The sequence below is a fragment of the Phalacrocorax carbo genome, chromosome 2 (assembly GCF_963921805.1).
Source record: "Phalacrocorax carbo chromosome 2, bPhaCar2.1, whole genome shotgun sequence".
Classification (NCBI taxonomy): Eukaryota; Metazoa; Chordata; class Aves; order Suliformes; family Phalacrocoracidae; genus Phalacrocorax; species Phalacrocorax carbo.
In genome coordinates, this window is record NC_087514.1 from 143,164,463 (window position 1) to 143,192,259 (window position 27,797).

Below are 27,797 nucleotides of genomic sequence, written 5' to 3' on the forward strand. Positions count from 1 at the left end.
ACAATGCAGCTGCTAGTCCTGGAGCTAGTGTTGGATGCTTTTCATCCATCCATGTACACACATCTCTCCATTCCTCTAACCATTTTACTAGCCCTTCCATGTTCTAGTTAAACGTTTGTTTCTGTGAACATTTTCAGTGGCTGTCTTGTATCTGGGCCTACACTGCATGGAACAAGATTTTTTATTAAGCATTTGAGATGAATTATAATGACGTTTATAGGCCTGCAAGCAGTTAGTGCTGAACAAACTCGATTAAATATTTTTTTGCTTGGTACCCATGACTAGATGCTTACTGAAGTTGTAGGTATTCAAAGTTTTTAAGCTTATGGAAAAAAAAAACACTAAAAATTTAGTGCTTTTTAAAAAATTACTTTTATTGTGGCTTAAGTGGTTTTAAGTTCTGTTGCTTGTGTTTTGAATGACAATCGTATAGAGACCATACCTAAATCGGGCAACTTAGTCTGTAAATTATAAGCTTAGGTCACATGACATTTGTTGGCTGCCTGTTCCAAAGATCATTTTGCAAAGCTCCATTTGCTCACTGTGCACCTTCTTCATAAATGAAGCTTTTAAAAACTGGGATGAAAGCTACACTGTGCAAGTTTGACTACAGAGATTTTGCTGCCCTTGGCAAATTTCGATCCTCAAAAACCTGCAATCAACTGTGAAAATATTTACTTAACAGTTTTCTGCCCCAAACAGGCTTATATTGTATTTTTATCACATCTACCTCTTCCATTGGTAACAAGTAACATCAGAGTTATAGTACCTTACTTCTGAGAGTATTAATTCATATGTATTAAATGTTAAGTCTTAAAAATGCCAAGAAATGTGTTTAAAAAGTAGACTTGATGTAGAAAGGATTTCTACTTTGAGGGCAATCTTTTGTTGTGAAGAGACATTTCAGCAAACTCTATTCTTGAGGTAAAGTTAAATTTCATAAAATGACAGGACTGTGTAGTTGAAGTTGTAGGACACAGCTGAGCATTAGAAGATCAAGGTTCCAAATCTCGGTCTGCCATTTAATCCCCTGTTGACTTTGCTGAGTGAATTATTTCCTCTACCACTCTGTATTTGCTCTCTTACAAATTAGGTTGCAAGCTCTTGAAGGACTATTATTCAGTACAGGATATGCCTTTCATGTGCTGCAATGGGGGTCTTCAGCCCTACCTAAGTCCTTTCCTTGGCTGTGTTGAACGTGTAGACTTTTTCCAAAGCCACCTGCACTGTTTTTATCAAATATGACACTGAGCTCTTAATAGCACAGAAATCAGAGTCTTTTTAAGAATCAGTTTGATGATTCCTTGTCTTACTTTTCATTCTCCTTTCTTTTTTTGTTCAGTAGGAAATGGAAAAAGAAGGGGGGGCATAGGAGCAGGAAGGTGCAGAGCTGTCCTGCCAGACCTCCTGTGTTTGATATCCACAGAAAAAAGACCTCTGAAGTGGCTGGCAGTACACTCAGGCTTAAAACTGTAGAGTCAACAGAACTTCCAAGATCTGGATTTACATGCCTATACAATTAAAACACGGTGTTCAGGTCACTGGGTGGGATGGATTTGAAGGGGACTTTCACACTGCTCTTTATTAATGTAAGGAAATGCAGTAAGTCACAACAGACAGAACTTAGACTTTTGTACAGTACAAGGTACAGCTCGATGAAGGTGTAAGTCTGGGGCCCCAGCTGCTAGCATAGCATCAACACTCAGTAAAACAAGCACTGTGATATAGGGAAACAGGGTGAGATTTAAAAAAAAAGCTAAGAAAAGACAGACTTCAGGACCAAAATGTTACTGTTATGTCTGGCATGGCACAAATAGATATTAAAAATTCTGAATTTTAAAAATACCTAAATTCCATTTGGGAATCTGGGAAGGCTGTGTGTGAAAGCAATGTGAATCCTGCCAGCTTCACTGACTCATGCCTCTTGACCTCTCTGAACTCAGAACAGTTTATGCTGCTGACCTCTAGTTAAGCAGGAATTGACCCCCTGTGTATTCTTTTCCTCTTTCCTCTTATGTTGGCATAAGTCTCTTTGGAAAAAAGTTATATATTTCCTAATGAAGGATTCCAAAGTGGTTCACCTGTTTTTCTCATTCAAACAGTAATGCTTTCTCACACACACAACCAAGCAGGAAGAGTGTCTCCACCTGGCAAACTTACTTTCTGTTTGTTGAGTAGAAAGCTGACTGAATATATGCTGATTGTACTGTAGTGTTCATTCTGTGTTCTGCAAACGTGGAAAATACCTTACAGCAGGGTATAGGATATAGCCTTCCAGTGTGTCTGTGTGAAATATCTGTTACCCAGCCATTGCAAAAGAAACAAATTGCCCTTTAGAATTTTTTTTTAATGAACTCACACTCAAGTTCTACATTTCTCAGAGAAAATGTTGATCATCAAGTTCTACCTCTTAGGGAAAACGTTGATCAGAGCATACATGCATTATAAAGAAAAGCAAGCTAAAATTTATTATGCATAAGCACATAAGAAAAAGCCAAATACCTGATGTTGAATTTTTATTGATTTTTGTGTAAAACACAGTCTATGGAAAAATAGATAAAAGCATTACTAATAATTTATAATAGCCCTGTTCAAAGAGACAGCACAAACAAACTGACAGACACAACTACAGAGAGAATATTGCAAATGGGAGACATACTATGCTCACTGCAAGACACTGCCAGCAAGGCATGAGAAACAATATATAATGACAGAGATTGTTGTTCAAGTCAGTTCAATGTGTCACTTACTGTAAAGGCTGTAATCTAATTAATTCAAGCAGTATCACATACTGATACTATATCAGTACTGCAACATTACGCATTACATTGATATAAAATACTACAGGATGAACAGCCAAGAAATCAAGAACATGTGTATTAGAAGATGCACTGTCTGAAAGGAACTATGCATATGCATCTATCACTACTGCATATATGAAAATATTACACTGAAAAAATCTATCTAATTTTTATTCACCTGATATATCTAACCTGTGAAATTTATAGCCACTTGGGAACTCATAGCCTAATATTAATTAAGAATTTCCCTTAGTGCTAGTTGGGGAACATGTAAAAGTAATAACATATAGACACACACAGACACACTAGTTTATAGGCAATTAATGCCAAATAAAAATACAAATATACTTTCTCATATTGGCACATCATATAATGCACAATTTTGGAACAAAAAGTTACATGGCACCAATTCGCAGTAACCATTACCACAAGCTAGATACACAAAGAACTTGCAAAACAATTACAAAATAATTGATCTCTAAATAATTCAAGAACATGGGTATTTAATTACCTTGTACATAGTTGCCACAGTTAACAGAATTGTAAGATAAAATTAAAGACACATATGGAACCTGTAATAGAACTGTATTTTAGACAATGTAAAGAAAGAATACCTTAATATCCGCAGAAAACAAATAACCTGTTGCTAAATACATAGAGGTCTCCATTTTCTAATATGGTGTGTACAGTTCTGTATTACATATTAAGCGCTATTTTTTTACTTAACAGTAATGAAGAGAAATGCAGTTTATTTCATTATTCATCTTTCATTAGACAGTAAGCAATATATATAAAGCTACAGAAAAATATTTTTATAGCAGGCTATTCCTCAAAATATGTATTTATTCTCCTAAGTAACTAAGACATCTGAAATAATTTAGTTGTTTATATTTAGGCAACTGAAACTAAACTTTTAGCCTCACATCTTTTTCCAATGAGAAGTCTTTACGTGAGTTCTTCTATAGAAATCAATGTGTTTGATCACATGAATAAGGATTCCTTATATGACTAAACATATGCATGATTATGACACATAATGTGTAGAAAATGCATGAGTGTCATTTTACTTTCAGACTTAACAGTGTCTTGTTAGAGTGAATTGGTCCTTAAAGAACTCTATAAAATATTAAAACACTAGTCAACTTGTTATTCCAGTTAGAAGGAAATACATGGCCTAACGGGAAACCATATGTCATTTTGTAGCACAAATATTTCACAGAATGTCTTCACATATTTGATCTAAAAATATCATCTATTTATTAATACTTCAGTATTTCAACCTTTCAAGTAACCTATAAAATCAAAACACGTTTTTAATTTTCTACACACACAGTTTGAAAAAAGGAAAACACACCATTATTCTCTCCAGACACCTTTGGCAGTTCAAAGTTGAACAGTTCAAACATTCTTGAAGAAACTTGATGATGAAATAACTTTTTTTGCATAGGAGAAAGGGTCTGTATATACTGTCAGTGGTTGCATTACAGTACAATACATATGGACTTTGACAGTAATTTTCTATTAGTACAGTATCTTAGTTCTGCAACATTATCGCTATTGCACCAAATGAATTAGATAACTGTAGGGAACTTGAATATTAATTACCTGTTCAACAGAAGTGTAGAATTACTATAAAATAATAGCAGCATATTTAATTTTGAAATGTAATCAGATTGTCAACAGTAATGGTTTCTGCCCTAAATTTGTTCAGAGGTGTGAAATTCTGCTCTCAGTTATACCATCCCATTCTAGTGATTTTAATTAGGTTGTGTGCATGGGACTGGGGTAGAATGTAGCATGGTATTTATCACATTAAAATTCTCCAAGACTTTGTGTATACTAAGATTTTTTAAAATTAATTTTATTTAAAGGATTGAAGCACAAATGACTAAGCATTGTGTAGTTTCGCCTGTGCAATAATGGAATAGGAAACAGGCCAAGAAATTAAGTTATATATAATTCTGCAAGCCTTCCAGGAAATATACAGCTTTCTGTATTAGAATATATTTACGGACAGGCAAAGTAAGTTAGAAATTTTAATTGTCACTTGTTCTTCATTTTTATGTGAAAATCTCATTCTTACTAGTTTAGGCTCCTGTCTACAATGACAGGTTTTTCACTTAATGTCTAGAAAGTTTCATAAAATAGTATTGTGCTTGTGTATCACCACAAGTATCACTGAAATAGCTGCATATTGGAGGAGGGACAATAAAATTAGTACCTTGAAACTAACTGACTAGTTCTGGAACAAAGAAAGCATGCAAACTTTTTTTATTAATTTCATAAATTTATTAAGCATTTTTTTTCCCTTCTGTCTTTTCCTTTCTTTTCCTGTAAAAAACTGGGAAAGTTTCAAATTTCTAAAAAAGTTAGATAAATTTTTTGGAGGAAGTAGCTATTAAAAACAATAGCCCAGAGGCAGCAGCTGTCTCAAATAAGTCCTAAATTATTGATTTCCAAGAGACTGAGAGGTTATGTCAGGAGAAGAATCACTGGACACATGCCCTCTTTTTGGAAGCATCTGACACTTGTCAGCTATTGGAGAAAAGTCTCAAAGATCTTAGTCTCACCAATTATACCTGTTATTATCGTTTACTTTGCAAAAAATGGTGAAATAAAAGGGTTTTCTCTTTCCAATTGATTCCTCCCCTTCCCAATTGCTTCCCCCATAGCTTAAAAAAGAGGATAAAACTGAGTTTTCCAACTATTTGGAACTGAAAATTTGTGAACTGAAGAAAACTACTAAAATTTCTGTTGGCACGCATGAAATATAGTTTAAATTTTTTTCCAAAAAAATGTTTTCACAAACCTCCATTTTCAAAAAGAATTCACTGACCTCTCATTTGATACAAAACATGTTTAAAGACACAAAAAATTGCTTTATTTCTGGAAAAAAAACCCACAAACATTTTATTTTTCATCTCTAGATTTGAACGTGCTTAAGTGAAAGAAAGTTCAACTGTCTCTTGATTTGCAACAAACCCAGAATATACACAGGCTTGATACGTAGGTTTGGGGAATATGGATACTACAGTGAAAATAAAACTGGTGTAGATTTTTTGAATTTGAAATTAAATTAAGAACAACTAACATGAACTCTTTAGATTTAGGCTGGTGTAACTGGGGACAGAGTTTGATTCTATATTATTCTTGTTCTGTGGAGCTGTTGGTTTTATTACAAACAGAGATAATGAGATTTGCAGGACTAGCGATGTTTAAGGATAAATTAAAGTTTAAGTACTGTATATTTCTGATGTATCATATCAATGAAAAATTCTTGCAAAGTAATAAATAATAAGTGAAGGTTCAGCTAAGAAAATCAGAGATCCTAAACAGTGCAAATATAGATAAGAAAAATATAATTTAATACAAATAAAGAAAATTAGGACCAAATACACATTCAGATTCATTGAAATAAAGATTTTGCTGATTAAGCATAAGTAGCCTGATTGTATGAGTTTGGCTATTTTGTTAGAGAAGAGTAGAATCTGACAAAGCAGTAGTAATAAATAATTGTGAACGTTCTTTTGAATCCCACAGGAAAGGCAAATGTCAAGTTTTAGAGATAAATACATTTTTAAGTATAAGAATAATAATTTTGTTTCTCAAAAATTCAGGCATATCCCAGAGACACTTGTAAAAGTAAGACTTTTATATAAAAATAGAATATTGGATTTGCACAAAAAGATATTGAGAATTTAAGACAGACTCTGGGAAATTCATATATAATAACTGAAATTCCAGTGTAGAAACATATAGAACATGAGTATTGTGATGCTTCCCTGTTGTACCAACAAATTGGAAGCTTCTCAGTGAAAATGGATTTTTGTTGTTGCAGATTTCTTAGCTTATTTTCGTTTGTTTAAAATATTTCCTCGTCTTTCAAAATAATTCTAAAATCAAAAAACTAGTTGCTTGGACACATATCTGCAAGTCTTTCTATACATGTATAACACTGTTTTGAATTTTCATTATATGATGTATGGAAAGAGATGCCAAAGGTCTAAAATCCTATGTGATACTTTGAAAAAAATGACCCCGTTAGTATAATACCATTTGCTTACAAGATGTACAATTACACCATAACTGAAACTGGTTTTGCATATTCAAATCATGGAATGGTGTAAACCCACACACAAATATAATGTACATGTGCAATACATCATTACAAATTAATTTAATTTGTTTCAAAACCTGATTATTTCCTAAATTATTAACTTTATTAATCTATGTTCTGAACTCACTAACCCAGAAGTGTGGTTTCAGTAAAAGAAACACTGCCCAGAAAATGAAATAGCACTGTGACACATATGCTCTAAGTCAAAGAACTATCTGGAAAGCATGGTTATAATAAAATACTTTTGTGACACAACAGTGCAAAGGAGCATTAAAAAAATCTGATTTCATAATGATCTGCCCTCTGTAATTCAAAACAAATGTGTTTTTGTAGTTATCTGAAGCAGTATTCTTCTAGTTATAAATGTCTCAGTTTGGTTGAGAGCTTGTACTATATGCCAAGCAAGTCCACAGTGACTTTACTCATACTTTAACTAAATTCCTAAAAAAAGACTAGTTTTTGACAAAAAAACCCAAACCCAAACATGTACAGCACTGCTAACAAAAATTAGTCTATCATCACATCACAGTTATCCTTTCTGGGGAGAGATGTGGAACAGACCCACTTGCTTCTTCTATAACATGGCTTTTCTCCCATCCTCTTCGAATTCTCCTCAGTTTCCTACTTACACATGGCAAAAGCAAAATGATCTTACCTAGAATTACAATGGAAGGCAGAACAAGTGCAAGAACAAAATTTGGTGGTGTATAAAATCTGTAATACTCTTCTTCAAAAGCTCTTTTCCATCCATAAATCAGTACATGGAAAGTACTTATGAGCAGAGCAACATATCCAAGCGTAGACTTTGAAAAAAGAGAAAACAAGGAAAAAAGGAAATATAATTGTACTTGGTGCTTCATCCAACAGCTCTAACCCATTATTTTAACATTTGTATTAGACGTCACGTTAAAATCTCTTACCTATACACTATTTTAAATTAACAATACGTGATTTTAAGTTCATGTTCTGAAAACTACGGACTGAACTGAATACTGATTTACAACATATCTCTGCTAACATCTAATAGGCCTTAGGTGAAGCTGAAATGAAGATGATGTTTTGCCCAAATTCTAAGTAATGGAAGTTAACTTCAGGGCATGTATGCGAATAGGAACAATCCCAGTTAAGTTACACAAACAACATCAGTTGTGATTGGAAATTAAGTTCCCTGTTTCTTAACTATGCAGGTAGATCAGTTCCAAAATTCATGGTTATGGAACAATGCAATTCTGCTGGAAGAGATCTGGGCCTAACACTCCAAATTTTTATCACTCTGAGAGGTGCAGTTTGCTTCTTCCTCACAATGGCCTATATCCACTTGTCTGAAGTTAGCACAAACCATCCCTTACCTTTCTCCATCAGCTGTTGCCTGCTGGTTAATGGGAATATCTGGACTGCAAGACTTGGCCATAATGGCACAAGGCAATGACGCAGTTTACCATGAACAGGTAGTGTCAGATGAAACGTGAAGTAGAAGGTTCCCACAGCACCCTGCAGAAGACCTGTTACCACATAATCTAGAGCATGGCACAGAAGGTAGTGCTAATAGGGTTCATTCACTGTTTCTCTGATTCTGCCTGTTTAAGCACCCTGTAGTCGTATTGCTCTGCAGACTTGAGTTAAATGTATTAACCTTGACTTTCTCAAACCATGGCAAAAAAAAGAGACTACTACGCCTTGAATTCTGGTGGTGATGAATTGAAGAAAAACTCTTTTTGGCCAAAACTGATGTAACGACTAACTTGGTTAGGAAACATTTATTGAAAATTATCAAAAGAGAGAATGAATATTAAGAAAGGTAACTGGCTACCAAGGTTTGGTTTAACTCCAGTAAACAGAGAGGCAAAGACAAAAGCAGCCTAAGGGTCTATAATAGTTAATGAAAGAATTAATTCTTTCTACTTCAAGATTAATCAGTTTCTAGGGAAAGGAGAATGTCAGAGCTAATACCATTTGCAAGGATTCACACAGATAATGGTATAAAAATACTTTTGTTAATTTCTAGAGAATGGTACCATGTTTTTTAACCTGCCAATATTTATGCATTTTTTTGCCATGCATTAAAGCCATGTTGGTACTTATTAGATATGCTGCACCCTTTTTTAAAAAAGAACAATTTGCTCCCAAAATATTCCATAAGAAACAGAACGATCAGCCAACCACTTGTGGATATGAAAATGCATATGCAGCATCTGAACAGAAGCTCTAGTAAAAAAGTTGGGGAGCAAACAGTACTATCAGACCTGATGTTTGAATATGATATTGCAGATTTTTGCTGGTATGACTATCCTGAATTCATTGCTGTTATACCACTGCCAGCAGGGAAAAGGGCACAAGTGAATCATATCCCTCATTTCTTCATCAGGCTTACTGATGAAAAGTATAACAATTCTTGAAAAGGAAACAGGAAGGAAATGTTATACAGACTCTTCCCAATTTAAAAAAAAATGCTTTTTTGGAAGTCCATCTGCAAACTACAGACTTGAGACCTCTATATATGTCTTTCTATCTAACAGTCAAAACGGAAGCTAAGTAGTACATCAGTACATTTACCAGTACCTTTTGAACCAACAGCACAAGGACAAGAAAAACATAAAATGCACCTCTATTGAGGTTTTTTTTTTGCCCTGTAGGAAGCTGCCATATGCTTCTTTGAAGTGTTGGTAGGGCATGTGGTAGTATGTACTGGACCATTTCAACCACTCATCTAAAAATCTGAAAACAAAGACACTCATAGGAGCTTCTGTCAGCTACTGATGGTATTTTCTTCTACCAGGCCCGTAACTGCTGTATTTCTGCTGTACTTTTGACTGTAATAACACAGCTTAGCTAGAAAGAGGATGTCCTCCACACAGACAGCATTCTGCAGTCTTTGGTTTATTTAATCAGGGCAGATCTGCACTAGAAAGTTACAATATAAGCATTTATCCCAGCTTTCAGCTACTGCCATTGACTTTTCCAGAAGCACAAGCACGACTTGCTGCCTTTGTTACTTAAGTAAATCCCCACTGCAGGAGGCTGTGCTTGTTATAAAGACTTGATTTTTCTGTATCTGCACATGTTCAAAGACTACAGCAATGGCTGTACAGCAGTAAAATAAGGAAACTCAGAACTCACTGAAGCAGGCTTGGACAAAAAGTCATCAGCTAGTGCAGCAAAAGGCACCGCTGGGCAGCTGAACAGTGAAAATAAAATCAGTTGGTAGCACTGGATCAAACTACAGATCTCGGCCAGCAGTAGCATCAGAAAGCCGTATTCCAAAGCTGGCCACCCCTGCAGGTGCTAACAAGAAAGATGTTTCAATTATTGAGAAATAAACAGTGATTTTGTTGTGGGAGTTATTAATTGCTAGAAAGCAATCTGTTTAATACTGGAAAGCTGAGAGCTGCTGTCATTCAGGTACAGAAAGGCTGTTTTCTTCTCCACAAGTCTATGACTGGACAATGTGGAGAAAGGAATACAGGGATTAAAGACAATGGATTTCCTGAAATGCCATTGTGCTTCAGATAGAATATACATATTGCATTTCTGTCATCCTTTCTTGGTTTCTTAAGACACAAAAAGAAAGGGATGAATATGTCTGTGAGAGCTGGAAGATCAGTTACACTAATGTTACCAGAGGGAGGCCAGGAGAGGCACAGGATGCTAACTTCTTTACTAGCAGAGGGCTTTTAAAAGCAGCAAGAAGGGATGCTATTCCTTCACTGGTAAATTCACATTTCTGAGTGAGAGTGAGTAGCAGTATCAGTTGTAAGTCTTGGGAACCCTCTAGGAAGGCTGCTGGGAAAAGAGGAAGAACATCTTTGGTTGCTTTGCTTGCCTCTCTGCCATAATACTGTGTCTCCTAGAAGCTGAGTAACAGATTAGCACATTCCTGATGGATTCACTGATCTTTTAGCTTTTCTCTAAGTCTTCCCTGTTTTGTTTCTTTTCCTTCCCAAAGTCAGTTTTTAGCCAATGTGGGAGATTCCCAGCCAAGGCCACTGATAAACTGGACAAACTGGCATTGTTTGGGGTAAAAAAAAGAGTGTTAGCAAAGTGGAAAAGATGCAGGAGAAAAACCCCATGAATGTTACCAGGAAGCTGTGCATATATAGAGACACAAATCTGCTGTGGAACAAATCTGCTTCAGGAATTTCTACCTGCACAATGGTTGAGTAGTTCCAAGCAATTTATATATACAAAAGGTATTTTCTAAAGCCTATGTTTATGCAAAGTATACTTCAGATTCTCCCAGTAACAGGATATTGCTAAACTTATAAACCAGCTGTAGCAATTCTGACTGGAATCTTACCCATAACCTTGCTAAATACTCAGGCCTCATTCTTCTTTCCTCTGGGGGAAAAGTATCATATTCTTGTGGGAGAACCAAGGCAGGGCAGCTCTTCCTCAGTGTGTGTGCACAAGAGAAGTTTTAGTAATACTGTCTCCAAAAAACTTTAGGATTGTGCTAGCAGACAAGGAATGTTTAGAAAAAGATCAGGTTCCTGCTATGCAAATGGCAGATATGTACTGATTTTTGCTAGGAAAGATAAAGCTCAGCTTTCAAAGTCAGTCTGCTCTGTCCATTGACACTTTGAAGTGCTTTGGACTTGAATTCTTACACTGGAAAACAAAAACAGTATGTATTATGTATTTACAGTTTAACTTTCTTCAGAAGACTGAAGGACCCGGTGCAGCACTGCTTGCACACAATATTCTCCATTTCCATGTATTTCATGTGAACACTCAAGGGTTGGTTTCAATAAATGCCCTTTTCTGTTTGCAGTGTTTAGGCTAGTTGGTTTAGGCTAGTTATTCTGCCTGCTCTGACAAAATATTAATTCTTTCTTATTTCTTGCCCATGTCTCTTTGTTCTTTATCAAAATAAGTTTAAAGGAGAACAAGAAGAGTACTGAAGTGGCATTTAAGAAAACTGATGCATTGGTTTATCAGCCCCAGTTTCCTCCCTCCTTCTTTCTTCAGGAAGCTCCAACTCTGGGTCATATTAACATGCCTGCAAAGTTACATGCTAAGTTTTGATCATCTAGGATCTCCTACTGAGCAAACTCTAAGTCAGTGTCTGGTTCTGTGGCTCCTCCATCTGGATGTTATGAGTGTTTCTCTCTGAATCATGATGCAGTAATCAGATATATGTTTTGTACAGTGGTCAGCTCTGTACTACAGCAACTCCAAGTTTTCTGCTGGTCTCTTAGCTCCTGGTAGGGCTGACACAACGACTTCCTTCTGCATTCAACCTTCTCACGTATCTCACTTTGTTCATATTCATACTCTGAGGGAATAAGCGGCCCTGCACTGCTTCTCCTCTCAAAGTCCTTTTCCCTTGATCAAGCAGGCTGGAATTTTTGGGACTCTTGACACCTGTGTTGTGAAACCAGGCTAGGTAAGATGGAGGCATCTCCAGAATAATTGGGGATAGCAAAGACAGCAATGATTTCTGGGCAAAAACATTCAGAACTGGGGTTTCTTTACAGTATTAGGAAGACTGTGGTAGAGGTCTGTTTGAACCACAGTAGGCAGGGGAGGTGCTGCTGAGGGCTTCTACTACTGGAACAAGGCTAGAAAATAGTCTATACTGTATATGTTAATGATTTGTTAATCCTAAACTCGGACTGAGTATATTCTAGTGGTAAAACTCCTTAGGGGAGGCCAGACCCGTATTTTGATTAAACTGTATTTACTAAGATGAGCAAGCAATGGTATGTTGTTCTCAGTGGGAAGTCCTGAGGTGAGAAACTGACTGTGTGCTGCCTGACTGATTTGTCATCTGTCAGATGCAAAACAAGTTCAGCAATCATTGTGGCAAATTATTTGAGATTCAGGACTAAAACTAGAGACATACTGCTTTTCACAGTTAAAAAAAGCAGCATTGAGAAGATAGGATAATAGTTCCACTGCTTGTCCCCCTGAGTTAGAGAAGATTGAGAAAATTAAGTTCAAATTCACTTCATCACATTGCAATTCAGCAGAAGAAAAATATAAAAGACAGTAAATATTACGATGCTTTATCTGTTCTACTTGCACACTGGGTACAATGAAGCTTGTGCAAGAATGCAGACTCCTCTTACTTTACTGAGGGACCGCTGAAAGTCTGGTTTCTGATTGAAAAAGCAAGAGGACTTCCTTGAAGGACAAGTAAGTAAATTAAGAACAACTTACTGAGAAGTAATTAATGACAAAGTAAAATACCTTTAATAATAATTAAAGGAAATTTTTAGTAGTTCAATATTTTTTGTGATTAAAAATTGCAAATGATCATAATTACCAACACCAGTTCTCTTCAGCATGTAATGCAGTATCAACTGTAACTTACCTCGAGAGAAAACAATTTGCTCCCAATCAACTTCCTCAAAATACCAACAGATGCTTCATTAAAGTTCATAATTATTTAAATTTGGAACAATTTAAACTTTATTTACAGTGGAAATAACTGCAGTAAATATGACAATAAAACATGCCCTTGTAGACACATCATTATGTGATTATTGTGTGGGTTTTGACTCAGTCACACAAGTCTGAAATCTAGGAATTTGAGTGAGAAAAAATAAGACACAAATGCTAGGTTTACAGCTGGAATTCATTATTGGATAAAGGCATCACCTGATTCACAAGTGGATATACATTTTTCCCTTTTGCACTAACATTTTACATCACCCAACAGCAGTACCATTGCCCCCACGCAGAGAACCCTAGATGGCAGGGATGATGTAACAATACAAAATGGGTATGTACTCCCTTTGATGGCTCAAAATCACGAGCGAAAATAAACAGGTCTGTTGTGGGAACTCTAATTTGAAAAAAATTTCAGCAAACTTTTTGTAGGCCTTCCTGGATTGTTCCACCAACAGAAACCCTAGGGGAAGGGATGACCTCTGACAACTGCAGCCAAAGAAGTGCTCCCCATCACTCTCTTCAAAACATTTTTAAATTATAAAGTGCAACTCAAGCCCTGAACAATAAAGTCAGTGACTGTGTTCTGAAGGTAAAACTTTGTAAACAGTGACAGGACTAAGAATTAGGCAGTATTATTACAGTGACTATGTTGAAAAAACGTTAATCAGAAAAGACTGCGTTCAGATTGCAGTACTGAATCCAAAGTCAGAGAAAAAAAAACATAACAAAACCCAAAACTGCATGTACATGCTTAGAAAATCTATCACAAGACCAAACCCTACAAAATTCCTTATCACTGACTGCTGCCTAAGAGTAATGGCAACTTTGTTTGAAAGCAAACGTTAAGCTGCTTATTAAAGCCTGTATTTCTCAGAATTTCATGCTGGTTATGTCTTCCTGTAGTAGATATTTATCTGAGGAAGGAGGGCAGCAGAAGGCATGCCAGGACCTGGAAAAGCCTCTGCTTTTAATAAACAAAGCTTCATATTTTACTAATAGGTATTTTCAGCTAATGGGACTAGTGCAGTTGAGAGCTGTATTAATTCCCACCCCGTGGAGGGGAAGCAAAACTGAATGAATGACACCGTGGCTGTCACAGGGCTGTGCAATAAAAATCCTGCAGGACAAATTAAATCTTCAATTTTAACAGTGTGTGTATCTACATATATTAGTATCTCATCAGTATCATTGCCTTTACCGAGTTTGTCCAAATTTATCTGATTTGAATTTAGCAAGAAATTCTAACAATGGAAAAGGAATAGATTAGTGCTCATTTGGTCTTCGTTATGGTGGTTATTTAAGACCAAGAAGTGTAAAATGCAAATTCCTATTCTAACATTCATTATATGCTTAATGTGCCTTCGTGGTAATACGTCTGCTGAATAAGGATATACTGTTTTTATTAACTTGACAGAGAGAGGGGGAAAAAAGCTCTCATCATGTTGCAAATTGCTTTCGTTCATCATCATCAAGGAATTCTTATTAACCACAAAACCCCCTTATTTAAACAGTAACACACCTGAATAAAACTGAACTCCCTCCAGTTTAAGGCACTGTTTACTGAAGGGATGGAAGTTACTGCCAGCAAAGAAAGCAATCCAAGACTCATTATTCCAAAGGAGATGTACATTTCAATTCGCCACACTTCTTCCTCATTCCAAGAATTTTCAACGTTTGCATGAACCTGATGAAAGAGCAGAAAGGAACCACTTTATTCTACAGATTAGTAAAAATATCAACAAGTTATTTTGCTAAGTAGAAGTCTGCAGTCACAGGACAACTATAATATGGGGTCAAATATTTCAGAGGTTTCCTCATGTCTTGGAGAAAAACAACTATTTCCTTACTGCTGGTATTGGCTCTTGTTAGATTAAAAATATGTTAAACATGGAAACTTAGATGTGTTGTTAAAAAAAAATGTAACATTATATACTATTTATAACAATTATGTTATAAAACCAGCTGAATTATGTATTTCTATATACTTCAGAAGAGTAGCTGTGTTCTTCAGTCCCTAGAAACTTAAATTCTGTAACATAAACTGGGTAAACCTGCAATTTGTTTTTAGTTTGTTACATTTAGAAACAGTTTAGCATAATTTCCTGGTTTTGCTTCAGCTCCCTATGCTGGGTCCAAGTTATCCTGCTTCTTTCACTGTTGACATCTGATTCATCCAAGATTGTTCTTGGTGGAGAGCTTTACCAGAAAAAAGAAACAACTCAGGTCCTTAATAATTAAGAGGATTGGATATTCAACTATTTTTCCACTTTCAGGTGAACTACTGTGATATGGCATGTCTTGAAAGAGGTTCACTATGAATATTAGCAAGTGAACTTTACAATATTATTAAAACAAAGATAACGTCTTAGTAAAAGTTTCAGTGGGTCGTTTACTAATACTAAGTGTGAACAGTTAGAGTTTCTTGCTGACTTTTATAGTTTTGCTCTTCCTGACTTTCTCGTAAGTTCAATTTTTCATACTAGCACTTTTAGAATTTGTGGACCCAATCCCCGCTAATTAGTTCCATTCGATTGATTTCCTTAGTTTACTTTTCTTTCTGTTTGATCACATCTCTCTTGAAGATTTTATGTGCCGAATGTCAATGCTGCTTTTCTGCCACTTTAAAAGTGACAATAAGCTCCCTCAGACAGGAGCATCAGACCCTCTTCTCAAAGATGACAGATTTGTCGGAGATTGTTTCAGGGTGATGCATGACCAATTGCTCCTAGGAACTGTGAGTCATTTTCTATTGCCTGTTAGAGATTATGTTCACAGAATTTTTAATGAATAAAGTGTTTTTACCATTGGTCCAAAATGTGACAAAGTAACAGCATTTTCATTTGGTAAACACAGATGTATCTGTAAGCATTATTACAGTATCTACTGTTCCTACCTGTTTCAGACTTGTAAACGCAGTTATGATATACATACTTCCCCCATATGTTAAGAATACATACCTCAGAAACTCAGAAGTTTTCTCCTGTTGCTCTTATCCTGTCTATGCAACATTCTCCTTGTGTATATTACTATCAGGGATTTAAGTAGGACACATCCTTTATTCCCCCTACCACACCAACTTGACTGCAGCTTGACCCACGAGGTGAGCACAATGCACAGATGTTTCTCAGTCTCCCTTGTTACTTGCCACTAGCTATACACAAGATAACCCATAACATTTTCTGCTGAAAACAGTGGAACAGAATAAGAAAATATATATACTGTATTCAGGAGTCTTACACATATAGCCAAGGCATTTTTGCCTTACTGAACTAAAGATTCAAATTCAGGCTTACCTGTTGATATGCCATATTGAGGAACAAGTATCGCTCCGATCTCCTCATAGGTAAGCAGAGGCTGTATGCCACATGCACTGTTGCAAAGAAAAAACTGAGCAGTCCCAGCTGCTTTCGACACTGGAGCCAGTTGTCCAGCCAAGGTGGAAACCGCCTATACTTGGTACCATAGTAAAGCTGATAAGCAGCCGCAATAAGTCCGGATAAATACACTAGAGAAAGTAAAGTGATAGCAACAATTGGTAGAGTCTTGTTCACGATTTCAATGGGGATCTTGTAAAAGTCACTCTGCTGATTTCTCACGTATGGATGGATTACATCTCTGACGAAGGAGTAGATGAAGAAAAACGTTGCCAGGCTAATGGCAATCACTACAGGCCCCTTCCACAGCGTGAACAGTCGCAGAGGTAAGTTTTCAATCTCCCTTGAAGACGACAATGCCCCCAAATCAATAGGAATAAAACTGAGCTGACGGGCAAGCTCAATAACCTGATGGCGAGCCTGAACATTGTTACTGCATATATAGACCTGTTGGGAAAGTCAAGTGAATTGTGTGTAGTCAGAGAAAGAGAGTCATAGGTGAAAAAAAAACCCAACCACAAAAAAACCTTAAGGGCCTCCAGGACAAAACAGGACTACTGCTAAAACTGTACACTCTCATCGCAGTTTATATCATCGAGATGAGAATGAACCCATATACAAATCCAGCCAAAGTGAAAATATGCACCCTGATTTAGCAACAGAGTAGTCGAAACAAAATTGGCTTTTTCTTGGAGTTAATGATAAGCTGACTGTGGGATGCCCTAGTAATCTGCACAATGAACCCACCCCGCCACTGAAATGGCTATAGGACTGCATTGAACTTGAAACAATGGCTAAAAGCATTTCAGAAAATCATAAGTCTCTCAGAAATACAGGTATCTTGAATGATGACCCTAAAACAGCTGTACCATAGACAGAATGCAAAGCAGAGAACCATGTGATCTCTCCATGTATAACAACTTTAGCTTGATTTCACAATCCAGGTTTCCATAAAAATTGCATATTTAACAGAAAAGACAAAAACTAGCAGCCAAATAAGAACTCCTTCTAAAGACCAGTTTATTACATAGTGAAAGAAATGCACTGCTACAAAGTACTTTACAGTTCCTTTAGAGTTTACAGTGGGCTATAGTTTGCCCAACACTGCTGATCATCTGCATTAGAGCAAACATGATAAATTTTGACAGAAGTTAATTACTTGTAGTGCAGTGCTGTTCTGAAAGGGGATAAAAATAGTACAGTGAGGTTACTTTTAAAATTATGCTAATTCTATATCAACTGCATTCCATTTAAAATCTAACCTGAAGTGCCAGAAAACACAATTGTTTCCAGTAGTCATGTTACACCAGTTGTTTTTCATGCGTGTCTCAGAGTCCATAAAGCCATGAAGGACTGGGTTCTTACATAGGCTTAAATCCTTTGTATTGCTTCAGCAAGGCATGAAAATCATAAAGCTGCCTCTTCTATATGCAGGCAGGATGGATTTGGGGAACATACTTGGAAGGAATTTGAAAATGATGTTCCTAAGCAGTCCTGGATCAAATAAATGATCACTTGGAAACATATGTGCTTCCTTCTGTGTCCTCTTTTTTATTATCTTGGGGCATTCTAATAGCTAGATAATTTCTTTCATTCACTTTGCTGCTACACTGAATGCAAGCATTTTTAGGACAGCTGACTTCTGAGCCCTGGAATCAGGACCTCATGTTTCTGTGCATCTCTTTCATGTATTGATGTAAATCAATACTGAAAGTAATATATAGTGGGAAAGACTGCCTCTATCCTCGTATAGAGCATAAGGATAAAAGTTAACATATTTCCTACAGAAGACATTAAGACCCAACACATCTCCTCTGTAGTCATCTAAAGGTCACCCATCTAGTCTAAGCTGGTACCACATTTCCTCTGGGATCTTTAAAGATAAACAGGTCTTCCTGGGGACAGTTTGGACCACTCGCTCTATGTGTGTTACAGTGGGATGAACAAGACTCTGAAAATTTTATTGGCTGCTAAAACTTAAACTAAAGCCCCAACATCTTAGGTACGTTAAGTCAGGCAAGATGAATCCCATGAGTTCCGGCTTGCATTCAGTTCCTGTCATTTTCATCTTACAAACAAGTTAAATTAATATAACATTTACCTGTCTGCTGGCATCCTTTGGTCCTAACTGCAGTGACCAAGCTGAAACGACATTGAATCCTTTGACAACCAGGGAATCTGGGAAAAGTGATGCCAAATACTCTGCATTGGAGTCCGGATATTGGTCTACTCTTGTATTATTGCTGACATCAATCAGAATTTTACCAGTGAGCAAATGCTTGAGGTCCCACAAAGAGGCATAATGTTCTCTGTGTATGGCTACAAAAATAATGTTTGTTTTTGCTACTGCATCTTCATGGTGAGTGACATCAACCACATGGGGGAAGAACTCGGCAGCAAGTTTAGGGTTTCTGCTTCCTACGACCACATGGTACCCACATCTGATAAGCCTAATTGTCAATGATTTCGCGAAGTCTCCACTTCCAATGATGCCTATTGTGATCTTACTGGCATCCTTCATGCCATTGGCAACATTTGGTAGAAAAGTTTCATTGAGGTTCTTAGGACTTCCCATCATAGAGATTGATTCCATACTTCCAAGACACCAAACCTACAGTGATTTCTTTGTGGGGGAGGGGAAGAGAAAAATAAAGGAGAAAGCAATAGAAAGCAAAATGCTGCATCATACAATTTTACAAGACATCAGAATACTAACATCTCTGGGAGTAAAATATGTGGTTCTAAGATTAGTGTTATATTTTCTCCTTAATAAAGTATGTGCTAATCAATTTTGCCTTGCAACGTGCCACTAACACAAGGAGAAACACAAAATACTTCGAGCACTTCAGTAATACAGTTACAGAAGTAAATGATATTTTTTCCATCTTCTATTCCCCATCTTCCACTGCCCCAGAATACTGGGCCACAAGACAACTTTGTGGTCCTCAAACTAATGGTCAATGGAATAATGAGAGGAAACATGTAAGGAAAACTGGGTAATTATGGAAAATATGAGAAGGTAGAGATAGCTGGCTGTGGCTGGCTTAAGGACAGTGAGTTCAAGGAAGCTGAATTCCATTAAAAGCTTGTGAAGGCTATTATCATGGTATCCTATATTTGCCAGGAAGGAAGGGATGCAAAAGCCTCAAAGCTGCAAATGTCATGACTGCCACCATGACACAGGCATCCAACATACTCACCTGTCAGCTGCGGAAATGGGCATCACACACAGATCCAGTGCAAAGACAAGAAGGGAAATTTGTCAAGGGCTACTCATGAGATCACTAATGACACTGCTAAGTCAGACCACTAGGTCTGGCCATGCATGTAAAAGGATTAACTGCGGGTGCAAGGGTGAAGGATTCCAGCACATGGGTCACAAATATGCCTAACAGAATTTTTCTCGCCAGACAGAGAAGACAAATCCTGGTGACAAACATATTGCACAGCATTCCACAAAAATCTAATGGCAGGAAAAGACAGATTTCATGCAATAATAAAAGGAAAGAAAGTTTTAGGACTCGATTTCAGTGCAGTAAGGGAGACTTTGAAAAAGAACAGAGGCTAAGGCTCACAGAAAATTAAAAGAAATACTGCTATAGCTTTGGAGAGAACACAGAAGAGAGGTCACAGAACTGCAGTAAAGCTGTAACAGAGACAGACATAAAAAACAACAAAACAACCCCCAGGAGGGAAGTCTTCACATGAAACCAGTTATGGCATAAGTAGTTCTGCACTGCAGACAGGAATGAGTTCTGAAAATGAAGGAAGCGATGAGGAAAGGCAGGCTAAGGGGGAGCAAAGAGAAACCATGAAGTTGCTGTCTTTGGAGCAATCAACAACAGACTACACAGAAAGGAGGAGCTGAATGAACCTCTTCCTGAGCCACCATCCAAGAGCTGATACGATAGTAACTAATCACCAGTGGGCGACTTCACCCAGCCATCATCTAGGAATAGTTATGTGTGGTGAACAACCTCCCACAATTAAAAGTAGCTCCATTTTTCAGAAACGGGATGAAGCTACTAGAAGAACTGGCACTTTTCATTTCAGCTTTGACTAGAAGGGAAGAACTGGACTGAGACTCTAAAGATGGAAAGCAGTATGTGAATGTGACCAAAAAAACCCCAGTATTCTAAGTAAAGATTCTAACAGTGAATCTTTCTGGCAAAGGCAGACCATGTAGATTTTTATTCATGCACTGAAAAAATATTGAATTCTTTCTTACCACATGACCTGAAATGTATCTAACACATGACGAAAATACCAGTATTTCCTGTTCCTGGGTTCACATCCAGGAACATAATGAGAATAGCTGTATTTTGATCAGATAAGAGATATACATCAACTGGATATGGGATTACAGAGGCCCATTTCAGTTCATGCCATGTGACACAAAGGTGCTGCAAAACTTTGGGACAGAAAGGGAACTGCTGTGAGGAAATGAGCTATCAGCATCATTTAACCATACTGCAGCCTACTTTCAGTTTTTGTCCAAATGATCCTTAGGAGAGTGAGCATCAAGGATTTGGACATGATGAATTGCTCTGGCAAGCTGAATTTGGCCCACTGGCCAAAGTTTCTCGTTGCCTGTTCTAAGGAAAGTCGACTGTGAGGAACGGAATAAACCTAAGAAACTTCATAACAAAACCTCAGGGAATAGGCAGATATGACTCTTGGGCAAATAACCTAAGAGATGGAAGAGATCAGAGAGCTGGCAGTTACTGAAAGGGACTATATTAAATGCACAATAGCAATTCAGAGGAAAGCGAGTGTATAAGACTCTTTTAATTGCACCAGGGGAGCTTTAATGGCCTGAAGAATCACACAAAAACTTAAAAAATAAAGGGGTGTGTGTGAATGGCTAAGGAGTAGTACAAAGAGACAGTGTTATCCTGTTGGGATAAAATCAGAACAGCAATGGTACAGAAATGAGTTATAACTAGTGACAGCCATAGAGGGTAACATGTAAAGGTTCCATAAATACAATAAAAGACACAAGGCAGGGTTTATAACTTAAGAGGAAAAGGAAAAAACATTATAGGTGACACAAAGTAGGATAAAGTGTCAAATGTCTTCTCTATTTCCGCCCTCAGCAGAAAGGTTAATTGTGAATAGATATTTAATGAAATTCCTTTTACAGGAAGACAGAAGGTGAGGTCAAAGTGGAAAAAGGTAAGTTAAGAGTAAAGGATAAAGTTAATGATAAGATAAAGATTTTCAAGTCAGCAGACACTTATAAAACCCACCCTTGAGGCTTAAAATGCTGATCAAAGCAACATCTTGAGAACTCAGAGAGGGCAAGAGAGACAGACTAGCACATACCTCTAAAAGAGGGGAGGAGGAGGACTGAGGAAAGCAAAGACTTGTTAGTGTAACTTCAGCCTCTGGACGGATTTTACATCAAGTTATTGAGCAATCAATTTGTAAATAGTTAGACGGGAAGCAGATGATAAGAAGTAGCTAAGGTGGGTTGTTCAGGAACAAGACTGCAATAAAACCAACCCTCTTTTACAAAATATCTGGCTTCACAGATATGAAAAATAGTAAAATAGTAGAAGCAACATAAATGTGACATTTGCCCTTAGATATAGCTTATAGAGAACACGACAGAGCTATGTCAGCCAGACGGTGACACAGTCATGGAAAATTGCTCTTGGAAAAATAACTACTGGAGGGGAAAAACGAACAAACAGAAAGCCAGGCGGTCACTGAACGTGTGACTCGGGGGGAACTTACGGGGCGAGGGCCGAGGCGAGCGGCTGGCCGGGCGCCGGGTGCAGGCCGGTGCCCCCTCGGCAGGCGGGCGGGCGGCGGCGCGATGCCGGTGTCCACCCCAGCGGAGCTCGGCGGGGCCCAGGTCCTGGCCGGCATCTCCAGCTGCAACGACAACATCGCCCGTGACAAGGGCAGCGAACCCACCGCCCGGCCGGCCGCGGCTCGGCCGCCTCCGTCCCCCCGGGCAGAGCCGGGGCCGCGCTGCCAGGCCCGGCCGCCGCGGGGCGGGGGCACCCCGGCTCCGCGCTGCCGGCAGGGACCGGGGCGGCGCTGGCAGCTGCCGGTGGCCCGGCCGCACCTACCCCTGCCGCCTGACCCGGCTCCGGGGGGTGGGGAGCCCCGACACCGCCAGGCCCGCCAGAGCCTGTCCGGACACAGGGGCAGCCGCGGAGGGAGCCCGCCGCCACGGCGAGGGGCAGCGGGGAGCCCCCCGCGGGGTGACGGCGAGCACGGCTGGCTGAGGAGGCGCCCGGCGGGAATGGGCTCCCTCCCGCCCCGGCCCCGGCGCCGCTCACCTCCTCCCGCCCGCCGGGAGGACCAGCACCGCCGCCTCTCCTCCTCACACTACGGCCCCGCAGTGGCGGGCGGGCGGGAAGGCGGCGCCTTTCCCGCCGCTGCGACCCGCCCTCTGCGGCCGCTCCACCACCGCCAGCACGGCGGCCGGGCGGGCAGCGGCGCGGCCCCGCGGGGGGTGACAGCACCGGGGTCGGCCGCGGGTGGGGAAAGAGAGGGGCGCTCGGCCCCGGATCCTGGGCCCTGCGCTACGGTTACAAGCTTCTCGAGCGTGCTTAGTGCCCCCAGCGCCCCCAGACCCAGCGCCGGGTCCCGCCGACACAGCGCGAGGATGTCGTCGGTCCCCAGGCGAGCTGACGGCCCGGAGGGCGAAACCCACCTCTCCTCCTGGGCCCTGCCCGGCCTCGGCGGCTCCGGCCCGCGTTGGTTCGTCAGCCGTGACCTTCCCCTGGCGGCATTTCCTTTAGCTCCCCTGGAGAACGGTGCTGCCGGCCCGCAGCCGGTGCCGGCTGAGCAGGGCCGCAGGTGAGGAATCACAGAGTCATGGAACCATGGAATAGTCTGGGGTTTACGGGACCTTTAGAGGTCATCTAGCCCAACCCCTCCGCAGTGAGCCCGGACATCTTCAGCTAGATCCGAGGGCTCAGAGCCCTGTCCAACCTGACCATGAATGTTTCCAGAGATGGGGCATCTACTACCTCTCTGGGCAACCTGTGCCAACCTGTGCCAACCACGTCCAGGCGGGTTTTGATTGTCTCCAGGGAAGGAGACTCCACAACCAGCCCTGGGCAGCCTGTTCCGGAGCTGTGTCACCCTCACAGTAAACAAAGTTTTTCTCATACTGAGGTGGAACTTCCTGTGTTCCAACTTGGGCCCATTGCCCCTTGGCCTGTCGTTGGGCACCACTGAAAAGAGTCCAGTCCCATTGTCCTGACACCCGCCCTTCAGATACTTATAAGCAATGATTCTATGATTCTATAATTCTATGAAGCATTGATAAAATCCCCCCTCAGTCTTCTCTTCTCCAGGCCGAACAAACCGAATTCTTTCCTCATAAGGGAGATGCTCCAGTCCCCTGATCACCTTGGTAGCTCTCTGCTGGACTTGCTCAAGCAGTTCTGCATCCTTCATAAACTGGGGAGCCCAGAACAGGACGAAGTACTCCAGATGTGGCCTTTGTATGGTAGAGTAGAGGGGGGGGATAACCTCCCTCGACCTGCTGGCCACACTCCTTTTAATGCAGCCCAGGATACCATAGGCCTTCTTGGCCACAGGGGCACATTGTTGGCTCATGGTCAGCTTGTTGTCCACCAGCACTGGTGTCCAGGTCTCGTTGGATGGCAGCACAGCCTTCTGGTGTATCAGCCACTCCTCCCAGCTTGGTATCATCAGAGAACTTGCTGAGGTTACACTCTATCCCATCATCCAGGTCATTGATGAATATGTTGAACGGGACCGGACCCAGCACAGACCCCTGGGGAACACCGTTATTTACAGGCCTCCAACCAGACTCTGCCCTGTTGATCATGACTCTCTGAGTTCTGTTGTTGAGCCAGTTCTCAATCCACCTCACTGTCCACTCATCCAACCCACACTTCCATAGCTTGTCTATGAGGATGTTATGGGAGACAGTGTCAAATGCCTTGATGAAGTCAAGGTAGGCAATATCCACTGCTCTCCATTCATTGATCCAGCCAGTCACACCATCATAGAAGGCTATCAGGTTGGTCTAGCATGATCGCCCCTTGGTGAATCCATGTTGACTACTTCTGATAACCTTCTTTCCTCTACATGCCTGGAGATGACCTCCAGGATGAACTGCTCCATCACCTTTCCAAGGGAAAGATATAATTTTTATAAACCATATAATCAAACATTTGTTTCAATGTATAATCATGAACAACCATGCTGTAGAATTTGAAAAGAGCGCAAAGAAACATTTGCATTGTAGTTCAGGAGCCATTTTCTTCCCAATTACTAAATAAGTAATTTTTCCTGACATTGAAAACATGTATTTTTGATGTATTTTTTTTAATTTGGTAAACAGGTGCACAGAAAACTTACTGCCTCATTTTCCAAACTGCATTTTCAGCTCTCAGATGGTGAGGACTGGATTGATACTCCATGGAAGTCAATGGAAAGGTGAGTCTGTTGACAGATTACTGAGAAACACCCTTTACATGGTGAGAACTAGAGTTTCAGCCCTTCAGTTTCTTGTTCTAATATTCTCCTTTTCTTTGCTATTGATTCAAAAGTTGTCATCCTAGGCTTGTTTTTCTGTAGCTGGTACAACTGCAGTAGTACAAGTTAAAAAATTTTAGTCCAACCAACAAATGTATCAAAAGAAAAAAAGCAGAATATTCTTTTCTGGATTACTGGTGGCTGATTCTCCTTATATGCTACTTTATGTGACTCTTGTAGCCATAAAAATATTTACATTAAAATAGGCATATTTAGTCATGAGACTAACTTGTGCGCCTCAAAGTGATAGTACATGACACATAATGAGAATAGCCACAATCCTATAATTCTTAATTTATTTGAATGATAGCCTTAATAGAAATCTGTAAATTTTTGTGATTGTTTTCCTATGGGATTTTTTAATATTATTACTGCAGCATAAAGTCTTTAACAGAAGACTTAGACCTTTAGGAGATGATGCATTAGAAGATCTGTGTTGATTTTTTAACAAGGAGAGGGCTTTTTTCTTATGCAGATAGTATGGTCAATGATCCCTGAATTCTTTTAACTGCTTCTTCTGCAGCTGTTTGGCCTATGATTGCTCACTAGCTACATTTTCCGTGTGAAAGCATCAAAGGTTCTGTCTTCCAGCCTGTGCTATATAGGGTGTGCCAGCCCTGACGCTGGTCCTTCACGCCTAACACACCCGGGTTCCCATGGATGTCATTCAGTGTCATTTCTCACCTATGTTGTTCGTTCCTTCTCCAGTTGCTTCTCCTCTCACTATGTGCAAACCTACTTAGCTTTAGCCTTTGTGTACAGGGGTAGATGAGGAAACTTTTGAGTCATGGTCATTTATCAGCCTGTTGGACAGATACCACTCACTTGATAGCTAGTACATTTAAAAAGTAAAATCTGGGGAGTTTGGAGAATTTCACCTGATCCTATGTTTTTCTTGCACCTTTTTGAGGTTTTGCAGTTTGAACATCCGTGTTCGAAATCGGTACTAACCAACTACAGCCTCCCTTCAACTGCTGTGTAACTGATCCGTTCAAGCAGGCGAAACATAAAGAGGTCCCCTTTTTGCAGGGAGTTTTGCATGAGAGCAAGGGTATATACATAGCTTTTGTATATGTACACTTTCTGCAAAATTGGACCATGTCTCTTTAGTGAGATGATGAAATTGGATACAGTTCTCTCAAATTATATGCAAAGATCTATGGGGATCATAATTCTCAGATATCCTGCTAAAGGGCTGTTGTAAACAACCTGTTAAAAAAAAAGGAGGTTATTTTCTCTTAGCAGGTGTTTTTCTTTCTTTAGCAAAGTCCAGGGCAGCATTATTATTTCTTCCTTTAAGGGATGGAACATAACAAAGGATTTTCCAATTGGCAAATGGAAACAGATATTCTGGTTCTTCCTCTTGGCAAGGGGAAAGCAAAGCCCCAGGGATTTCCCCACGGAAAGAGAGTGAAAACAACACACAAAAATTTGCTTCCTATCAGGGTAACAAACCCAAATACAATCGTTTCTGGCATACTACCCTCAACACAGCTAATTTCGTAACTTAGCAGAAAAATACAGTATTTCCCAGCCAGGAACATTAGGCCAGCTAATTTTTTCTTATGGCAGCCTGCAATTAGTCTAAAAATAAAACTTACACCTCTTACCCATTCTTTATAAAGAAAAAATGGATCTGAGCGATTTAGAAAATTGAAACCTATTTTTACCTTTTGTTCTAGAAACAAATTGTAGTTTTGTTCTTTGCTTCTTTCTGGTTTTTTAATTAATCTGATGTCATTGTTTACTTGAAAAGATGTTGTTTTATAATAAAGATACTCTTTTTAGAAAAAAACCCTAACCACTAACAAAGAACAAAAATGAATGGTAAATACCTCAAGTAAAATAATTTCCCTTCCTTCCCTCTTTGGATTTTATCAATTTGTGATGTCCCCTTTTCACTAACTGTCGAGGTATCACTACTTCTTTCAGACCCTGTAGGATCTGAATTTCAGTAGTCAAAAGCAAGGAAAGAAGAACAAGCTGAAATAGGCAAATAAAACATTTAGATATTCTTTTGAGGAGGAGAAGTGAAAGGAGAGGAGAGGAGAGAAAGGAGAGAAAAGAGAGAAAAGAAAGAGAAAAGAGAAGAGAAGAGAAGAGAAGAGGAGAGAAGAGAAGAGAAGAGAAGAGAAGAGAAGAGAAGAGAAGAGAAGAGAAGAGAAGAGAAGAGAAGAGAAGAGAAGAGAAGAGAAGAGAAGAGAGAAGAGAAAGACAGAATGAAGGAAAGAGAAGGAAAGCCTTTATAGAGTACATTTAATAAGCCATGATTGACAAATCCTAGCAAGTCATGTATAACAGGATAGGGTAGCTCCTTCTTCTCAAGACAATTTACAAATCAAGGGCGATTTGACCAAAACAAATGACCCCCGCCAAAAAAAACCCCTGCAAAACCCCAAAGCAACCAAAAGTACAGGAGATCCAGGCTTATAATTCTCTTTCTAAGGCATTCCAAGTAGTAAAATAGTGAGGATTGTTTCTGCTTTTATGATCAGCAGATTAATTTTATTGACCAGAAAGAAGCTGAAGGAAGGAAACATCTCCTAGCTTTTACTGACTACAGTTTTCCGTAGCTATTGT

The 27,797-nt window shown here is 39.3% G+C and overlaps 2 protein-coding genes across 3 annotated transcripts; one reads left to right on the forward strand and one right to left on the reverse strand.

Annotated features, from left to right (window-relative positions):
* Window positions 1-2,501: 2,501 nt before the first annotated feature.
* On the reverse strand, window positions 2,502-23,529 carry STEAP2 (STEAP2 metalloreductase). 2 transcript variants are annotated; one of them, XM_064444661.1, is made up of 6 exons: window positions 23,356-23,529; window positions 22,425-22,565; window positions 18,787-19,308; window positions 16,605-17,132; window positions 14,831-14,995; window positions 2,502-7,721 (listed from the first exon to the last, which is right to left on the reverse strand). In XM_064444661.1, exons 3-6 carry the CDS (start codon window positions 19,276-19,278, stop codon window positions 7,437-7,439), a joined length of 1,470 nt encoding a protein of 489 aa, XP_064300731.1. In that variant the 5' UTR covers window positions 19,279-19,308; window positions 22,425-22,565; window positions 23,356-23,529; the 3' UTR covers window positions 2,502-7,436. The 2 variants fall into 2 exon arrangements, with proteins under 2 accessions (XP_064300731.1, XP_064300730.1); XM_064444660.1 differs by lacking the exon at window positions 23,356-23,529 and adding an exon at window positions 22,979-23,080.
* On the forward strand, window positions 22,507-26,874 carry LOC135311794 (basic proline-rich protein-like). Its single transcript, XM_064441819.1, has 3 exons — window positions 22,507-23,501; window positions 25,024-25,118; window positions 26,843-26,874. The coding sequence occupies exons 1-3, from the start codon at window positions 22,507-22,509 to the stop codon at window positions 26,872-26,874; spliced, it is 1,122 nt and encodes a 373-aa protein (XP_064297889.1).
* Window positions 26,875-27,797: the final 923 nt, after the last annotated feature.

Bases quoted from the DNA above. Each gene is read 5' to 3' on its own strand.
- STEAP2 (XM_064444661.1), bottom strand. From the start codon at position 19,278: ATGGAATCAATCTCTATGATGGGAAGTCCTAAGAACCTCAATGAAACT. The intron at 14,996-16,604 runs GTAAGCCTGAAT...CTCTTTCATCAG, and splicing joins TCAATATGGCATATCAACAG to GTTCATGCAAACGTTGAAAA. The intron at 7,722-14,830 runs GTGTGTTACTGT...CTTTTTTCAAAG, and splicing joins GGGAGTTCAGTTTTATTCAG to TCTACGCTTGGATATGTTGC.
- LOC135311794 (XM_064441819.1), top strand. From the start codon at position 22,507: ATGCCGGTGTCCACCCCAGCGGAGCTCGGCGGGGCCCAGGTCCTGGCC. The intron at 23,502-25,023 runs GTGAGGAATCAC...TTTGGTAAACAG, and splicing joins CCGGCTGAGCAGGGCCGCAG to GTGCACAGAAAACTTACTGC. The intron at 25,119-26,842 runs GTGAGTCTGTTG...TTCTTTATAAAG, and splicing joins CCATGGAAGTCAATGGAAAG to AAAAAATGGATCTGAGCGAT.